This window comes from Taurulus bubalis (assembly GCF_910589615.1).
Source record: "Taurulus bubalis genome assembly, chromosome: 17".
Classification (NCBI taxonomy): Eukaryota; Metazoa; Chordata; class Actinopteri; order Perciformes; family Cottidae; genus Taurulus; species Taurulus bubalis.
The window spans coordinates 21,725,255-21,733,158 of record NC_136605.1 but is presented as its reverse complement, the minus strand read 5'-3'; the positions used below and the strand labels follow the sequence as shown (position 1 = coordinate 21,733,158).

Genomic DNA, 7,904 nt, shown 5'->3' with positions numbered 1-7,904 from the left:
TCGTTGAGGATCACTTGTTGCCCCTGCAGGTCTGCTAAGAGGAGTCAGGGGTCAATGACGCTATAAAACAGTCAATAAAATTAAATTAAAAGTTGTGAATCACTGCAGCCATGAGGTTCTTGAGCAAAACAGGAGCACAACAAATATTTGGCTGATGGATGGAGCTGAATGAGAGATAACCTGTGGACAGACACATGCACACACACACACACACACACACAGCCGTGAACATGATCTCCTGGTTATAGGAAACATTGAACGTTTCCTCTTTTCTAGAAAGGACTTTGAATTCAGCAGCTTGCAGAGCAAAATTGATGACGAGCAAGTCCTCAACACTCAACTGCAGAAGAAGATTAAAGAGCTTCAGGTAACAAAAAGAAGCTTTCTGGGTTTCAACACAGTTTCTTTTATCACCCCATGAATCCACGTTTTCACCGAGCGACTTCCATCTCGCCTCCAGGCCCGCACGGAGGACCTGGAGGAGGAGGCCGAGTCGGAGCGCTCGGCCCGGGCCAAAGTGGAGAAGCAGCGCTGCGACCTCTCCCGGGAGCTGGACGAGATCAGCGAGCGGCTGGACGAGGCCGGCGGCGCCACCGCCGCTCAGGCCGAGCTGCACAAGAAGCGCGACGCCGAGTTCCAGCGGCTGCGTCGCGACCTGGAGGAGTCCACGCTGCAGCACGAGGCCATCGCCGCCGCCCTGCGCAAGAGGCAGGCCGACGGCGCCGCCGAGCTCGCCGACCAGATCGACAACCTCCAGCGGGTGAAGCAGAAACTGGAGAAGGAGAAGAGCGAGATGAGGATGGAGATCGACGACTCGGCGAGCAACGTGGCGAGCGTCCAGAAGAGCAAGGTCAGAGACGGAGGTCGATGGACGATGTCGTGTGTGTAAACGGCAACGAATGACGCTTGAATCCGTGACGGCCGATGCTCCATGTTTCAGGCTCATCTGGAGAAGCTGTGCAGGAGCCTGGAAGACCAAATGAACGAATACAAAACCAAAGCCGATGACGCTCAGAAGTCCCTCAGCGACTACACGGCGCTCAGCGCCCGACAGCACACAGAGAACGGTACGTTCACGGGGGTGAAATGTTTAAATAAAGAGCGATTTAGGATCAAGAGATGAGTGATAATGTGATGGTTGTGAACAGGTGAGCTCACTCGTCTGCTGGAGGAGAAAGAAGTCACGTTGTCTCAGCTCAGCAGAGTCAAAACGGTGGGGGGTCAACACATCGAAGAGCTGAGGAGGCTTCTGGACGAGGAAACCAAGGTCTGAAGGACACGACTACGTCTGAGGAGTTAAACAATGAGTCAACAATGAGTCAACAATGAGTTAAACAATAAGTTAAACAATGAGTTAAAAATGAGTTAAACAATGAGTAAACAATGAGTAAACAATGAGTTAACAATGAGTTAAACAATGAGTCAACAATGAGTCAACAATGAGTCAACAATGAGTCAACAATGATTTAAACAATGAGTTAAACAATGAGTTAACAATGAGTTAACAATGAGTTAAACAATGATTTAAACAATGAGTTAAACAATGAGTTAAACAATGAGTTAAACAATGATTTAAACAATGATTTAAAAATTAGTTAAAAATGAGTTAAACAATGAGTCAACAATGAGTCAACAATGATTTAAACAATGAGTAAACAATGAGTTAAACAATGAGTTAACAATGATTTAAACAATGAGTTAAACAATGATTTAAACAATGAGTTAAAAATGAGTTAAACAATGAGTTAAACAATGAGTTAACAATGATTTAAACAATGATTTAAACAATGAGTTAACAATGATTTAAACAATGAGTTAACAATGATTTAAACAATGATTTAAACAATGAGTTAACAATGATTTAAACAATGAGTTAAACAATGAGTTAACAATTAGTTAATCATATCTTTGGGTTTATGACTGCAAAAGCATTAAAATACATCATTTGGAGCTTCAGGAAAGTGTATCCAGCTGTTTCCACTATTTTTTTAATATCTTATAGACCAAAAGATGAATCTGTTAATTGTAGATAATCATGTTAATCTATAATGAATATAATAATTTTTTAGCTATTTTTAGTATTATAGTTTAGTTTATTTATCACCCAAACGAGGCCATTTTAAAATACAAGCCTAAATGCTGAATGGATTTCCTTCTTCATGAATCTTTACAAAGCCATTTAAAAGAATATATATTTAAAACGTTGTACATCCCTGTTAACCAGCCTGCTGTCTTCTTCTTCTTTACTTTTATCGACATGCACTAAAAACCAAGCGGGAACCTTTCAGCGCCTTAAAGCCGCTTTACTTCAGGCAATGAACCTGGGATGTGTGTGTCCTCCCTCCTCCAGGCGAAGAGCGCCCTGGCTCACGGCCTGCAGTCGACCCGCCATGACGGCGACCTGCTGAGGGAGCAGTACGAGGAGGAGCAGGAGGCCAAGGCCGAGCTGCAGCGCTGCCTGTCCAAAGCCAACGGCGAGGTGGCGCAGTGGAGGACCCGATACGAGACGGACGCCATCCAACGCACCGAGGAGCTGGAGGAGGCCAAGTGAGAACTTCTTCTTCTTCTTCTTCTTGATTGTGTTTCCTTCCACTTCACCTCGGGTTATGTCCGGTTCCTCAGGAAGCGGCTGGCCCAGCGGCTGCAGGACTCCGAGGAAATGACCGAGGTGGCGAATGTCAAGTGTGCGTCTCTGGAGAAAACCAAGCAGCGGCTGCAGGCGGAGGTGGAGGATCTCATGGTGGAGGTGGAGCGCTCCAACGCAGCCAACGGCCTCCTGGACAAGAAGCAGAGGAACTTTGACAAGGTGTGTTTTTGTTCTCGTCCTCCTGGGAAACATCAGCGGCCGCGTTGCTCATCCTCCTCCTCCTTCTCCTCCTCTTCTTCCTCCTCCTCCTCTTCCTCCTCCTCCTCCTCCGTTAGGTTCTGGCCGAGTGCAAACAGAAGCACGAGGAGAATCAAGCCGATCTGGAGGTTTCCCAGAGAGAGTCTCGGGTCCTCAGCACAGAGCTCTTCAAGCTGAAGAACTCCTACGAGGAGGCGGTGGATCATCTGGAGACCGTGAGAAGAGAGAATAAAAACCTTCAGCGTAAGCTGCAAACACAGAAACGTTTGGTGTGGTTTTTCTTTGTGTTTTTTTGAAGCCACGAAGATCGCTTTTCTTTTTTCTTTTGACATTTTCAGAGGAGGTTACAGAAATCACAGAGCAAGTTGGAGAATCGGCTAAAACGATCCACGAGCTGGAGAAAGCTGCTAAGCAAGCGGAGCAGGAGAAGAGAGAAACGCAGGCCGCTCTGGAGGAAGTAGAGGTTCGTGCTTTTGTGCTTTAAACACAACATTATACCATCATGTTGTAAATTGTAATCACCACAGTCGAGTGTTGGGTTTTCCCTGCGTAGTCGTCCCTGGAGCACGAGGAGGCCAAGATCCTGCATCTGCAGCTGGAGCTGAACCACATCCAGTCCGAAGTGGACCGGAAGCTGTCGGAGAAAGACGAGGAACTGGAGCAGCTCAAGAGGAACCAGCAGAGGGCCGTGGAGACGCTGCAGAGCTCGCTGGACGCCGAGACGCGCGGCCGCAACGACGCCGTCCGGACCAAGAAGAAGATGGAGGGCGACCTGAACGAGATGGAGGTGCAGCTGGGTCACGCCAACCGGCAGGCGGGCGAGGCCACCAAGCAGCTGAGGAGCGTCCAGGCTCAGCTGAAGGTCTGGGAACGCAGCCGTGGGAAATGTTCACGCGGGAACGTTAGTTCATATATTTACATATATATATATATATATATATATATATATATATATATATATATATATATATATATATATATATATATACATACATTCTGTCCCAGGACGTCCAGGTCCATCTGGACGAGGCGCTCCACTGCCAGGAGGACTTCAAGGAGCAGCTGGCCATCGCAGAGCGACGCAACAACCTGCTGGCGGCGGAGAACGAGGAGATTGGGGCGGCGCTGGAGCAGTCGGAGAGGAGCCGCAAGCTGGCGGAGCAGGAGCTGATCGACGTCAGCGAGAGGATCCAGCTGCTGCACTCTCAGGTGAGGAGACCCATGAAGGTCACGGCGGGGTCGAGGGAAGCAGGGGAGGAATCTAACTAAGTACATTTACTCAAGTACACATTCAATGTACTACGTTAAACTTCTACTATGTATATTGTACTTTTTACTCCAGCAGGACACGACATGAGACGGGAGGTCGAGATAATACTGTAATAACGCATTATAATAATGCTAAGCTACGCCGCTAACTCAGATTTATTGATAGAGCACATTTTAAAAAGTGTTAAAAACTGGGATGTGATGCCAAAAATCCAATAAACTAAAAATCTGTTAATATCCAAGATACTACTTCCTGAAATATAGAAAAACATAAAAGCACTCACACTTTGAATGAATCTAAATGTTCTAATGAGCAGAACTCCAGCCTGATGAACACCAAGAAGAAGATGGAGTCTGATTTAGCTCAGCTGCAGTCGGAGATGGAGGACTCCGCCCAGGAGGCGAGGAACGCCGACGAGAAGGCCAAGAAAGCCATCATGGATGCAAGTCTCTCACACACACACACACACACACACACACACACACACACACACACACACACACACACACACACACACACACACATACATCCAATCTCACAGCGAGCTGCCATGTTGCGCGCAGGCCGCCATGATGGCCGAGGAGCTGAAGAAGGAGCAGGACACCAGCGCTCACCTGGAGAGGATGAAGAAGAACCTGGAGGCGACGGTGAAGGACCTGCAGCAGCGGCTGGACGAGGCCGAGCAGCTGGCGCTGAAGGGCGGCAGGAAGGAGCTCCAGAAACTCGAACACAAGGTATCAGTCTCACCCAGAAGAAAACAGGATTAACCTTTTAAGCACCATAAAACCATATATGGGTATTTTTTTTGTATTGCAAAATATATTGATGTTACACAACAAATTAAACCAAAAAATTAAATCAAAGCATTTGCTACTAGAACCAGTAAGCCATTTAACAAAAAACTCAAACAGAAAGAAAGATAATCATAAAAGTATAAAAAGTATTGTTGTAAAATTTTGTTTTTTACTGCGTCCTCGCCTGAATGTTCTCTGTTCTAAACCCTCTCTAACTTTGTTCTGCTTCACTTTTTCAAAGTCAAATTTTGCAGAGAGAATGTTCACATATTGTGTTATGATTTGGGTTAGAGAATGTTCACATATTGAGTTATGATTTGGGTTAGAGAATGTTCACATATTGTGTTATGATTTGGGTTAGAGAATATTCACATATTGAGCTATGATTTGGGTTAGAGAATGTTCACATATTGAGCTATGATTTGGGTTAGAGAATGTTCACATATTGTGTTATGATTTGGGTTAGAGAATGTTCACATATTGAGCTATGATTTGGGTTAGAGAATGTTCACATATTGTGTTATGATTTGAGAGAGCTTTAGACCTTACAAATGCATCATTTCAAAGAAATAATCATCCTGAAAGTGTTTGTTTTTTTCGGCGGACCTGAAAACGTTTAATTTTTTCTGTGTGTCATCTTCATTTACTCTTAACCAATAACATACAGACTGATATTTACACATCTGAACTAAATCTCACATTATTCTTGTTTATTATAACACCAAAAGTATCCAAATAGCCCTAGTGGTTGCAGAGATACACCCTTTTTAGTTTGGCTATGACATATTCGAGCAGAAGCCTAAAAATAGCTTGGTGCTGAAAGTTAAACTGATTATTTTGCAGGTGCGCGAGCTAGAAAACGAAGTGGACTCGGAGCAGAAGCGCAGCAGCGAGGCCTTTAAGGGCGTCCGCAAATACGAGAGGAAGATCAAAGAGCTCACTTATAAGGTAACAGCTTGTCTTGTGGTGGAAGAGAGTCCCACCAGGTGAGATCTGACTGAGTGTGAGGGTGTTTCAGGGCGAGGAGGAGAAGAAGAGCGCGGCGAGGCTCCAGGAGCTGGTGAACAAGCTGCAGCTGAAGGTCAAAGCCTACAAGCAGCAGTGCGAGGAGGCGGTGAGTCGACACGCAAACAGACACGCAAGTCCAGTGGGGAACGGCTGCTTCATGCCTGTGTCTTATGCGTGACTCTTCAGGACGAACAAACCAGCATCCACTCGGCGAAAGCTCGGAAGGTGCAACACGAGCTGGAGGAGGCCGAGGAAAGAGCCGACGTGGCAGAATCTCAGTTGAATAAATTACGGGCGAAGAGCCGCGAAGCCGCCGGGAAAGGAGAATAGAGGAGCGTGAGAACCGCGTGGCGGAGGAATGTTTTGGAATTAGAAGCTTTGTGAGCAGCTAACCCGGTAGCTTTGAAGGGGTTATTTAGTCTGAAGGCGTTTCTTCATGCGATTCATTCTCACATCAATCAATTTGGCGCCAAAAATAGACGTATTTTTTTTGCAGAACTAGGAGAAAGAAAAGGAATCAGCCAATCACGTGTCAGTATCCGTGCGCTGTAGAGTACCAACTACAACACGGAGGATCCAACTTTAACAGATGTTTTCATTCTAACCTTTCACAATAAAAGACATAATAGACTTGTTTCTGTCTGACGGTGGCTGAGGCTCAGTCTGTACTCGACAGGAAATTAAAGCAATAGTGTTGTAGTGCGTCGGGCAAGTGGTGCACACTCTGAATTTTTTGAATTTGGTGCAAATAGTTTACTAATAAAAGTACTATTCACATGTCATGGGATTTTACAGAGAAGGGGAATTCGCTTTTAAATGCTTTAGAAACGTGAGGTCTTAAAAATCTACATTTGAGTAAATATTTAGCAGCCAAATCAAATTGTTTTAGTTTTTTTTTTTCAATGCATTTAATACTAATTGTAGTTAATACTAAGGGATCTTGCGTAAATCTATTTAAAGCTTTTATGGAAAAAAGTGTTGCAACTGCATTGCTGTCATCTATCTGTCTCAGTGTTTAATTAATTAATAAATAATATACAAAATATAAAAAAAAAATCACAATTTAAATAACAACAAAAAAGTATTCACCACATTTGGAGATTCGTGTTTTTTTTTAAAACATTATTAGACGATGGATGACGGTTATATGAATCATAGTAAAACTGTAGTAAACTGTGAGCTAAAATGTCCACAAGCAGCTGATGTGATTCGCTAAATGACATCATGGTATTGCCTTAAGGGGGCAGGTGCATTATGGGAATAGGGAGACCAGGGGTTCAGCTTTAACTGTAGTGCATCGTCACCATTTTGTCCTGCGCATGGAGACGATGTCTGGACTTTTGATCGTCTCTTCCCAAAAGTCAAACTGTGTTTGTTTGTTGGTTAAATCCCGTCACCGTCTTGGCTCCGCCTCCAACCGGGGAGTCACAGTAGAACTGTTCATTTTTTAGCTTAGATATAAACACTATAAATAATTTAGACCTCTCAGCATTGATTACGAAACCTTGAAGCACACAGACGTATCTCTTTCTCCCACTTTTGGTTCGTTACGATACGGGAAACAACATTTTGGACGTTGAACTCGTCTGCTGCTTTGTTATTAACAATAAAAACAATGATAAATCCGTCTCTTGGGAATGTGAGTGATGAATGGTTGCCCTAAAAAGTGAAAGGATCCCCAAAGTCAGTTGGATTCATCCTCTGGGGAACAAGAATGAACCAAAACCTCATGACAATCCATCCAATAGTTGTGGAGATATTTAAGTTACATTGAATCTGCACAGAGCAAAGTTGTGAAATACATAAACGTCATGGGATATAAGTCATGTTCATAAATGAATCAGAACACATCACATAAAAACACACTGAATCAATAAAAGAGACAAAAAATGCACAATGTTTGTTTTTTTAATCACGTTTCTTTGTGTGAAGAAAGACAACAAAAATCTTCAATTTTGAGTAATCGTTCCTTTTTAAAAGTGAATAA

The 7,904-nt window shown here is 44.1% G+C and overlaps 1 protein-coding gene across 2 annotated transcripts in view; it reads left to right on the top strand.

Moving 5' to 3' along the window:
• LOC306749499 (myosin-4-like) overlaps positions 1-6,247 on the top strand; it is a gene marked incomplete at both ends in the record, with an annotated part of 18,308 nt that extends 12,061 nt beyond the window's left edge. For both annotated transcript variants that reach the window (XM_079232804.1, XM_079232805.1), the window contains 15 exons: positions 277-367; positions 461-850; positions 941-1,067; positions 1,149-1,267; positions 2,351-2,547; positions 2,623-2,806; positions 2,923-3,088; positions 3,184-3,308; positions 3,399-3,707; positions 3,851-4,054; positions 4,432-4,557; positions 4,679-4,849; positions 5,753-5,857; positions 5,928-6,023; positions 6,104-6,247. In XM_079232804.1, the coding sequence (XP_079088930.1) occupies positions 277-367; positions 461-850; positions 941-1,067; positions 1,149-1,267; positions 2,351-2,547; positions 2,623-2,806; positions 2,923-3,088; positions 3,184-3,308; positions 3,399-3,707; positions 3,851-4,054; positions 4,432-4,557; positions 4,679-4,849; positions 5,753-5,857; positions 5,928-6,023; positions 6,104-6,247 (2,554 nt within the window). The remainder of the gene's footprint in view (positions 1-276; positions 368-460; positions 851-940; positions 1,068-1,148; positions 1,268-2,350; positions 2,548-2,622; positions 2,807-2,922; positions 3,089-3,183; positions 3,309-3,398; positions 3,708-3,850; positions 4,055-4,431; positions 4,558-4,678; positions 4,850-5,752; positions 5,858-5,927; positions 6,024-6,103) is intronic.
• Between the last annotated feature and the right edge of the window lie 1,657 nt (positions 6,248-7,904).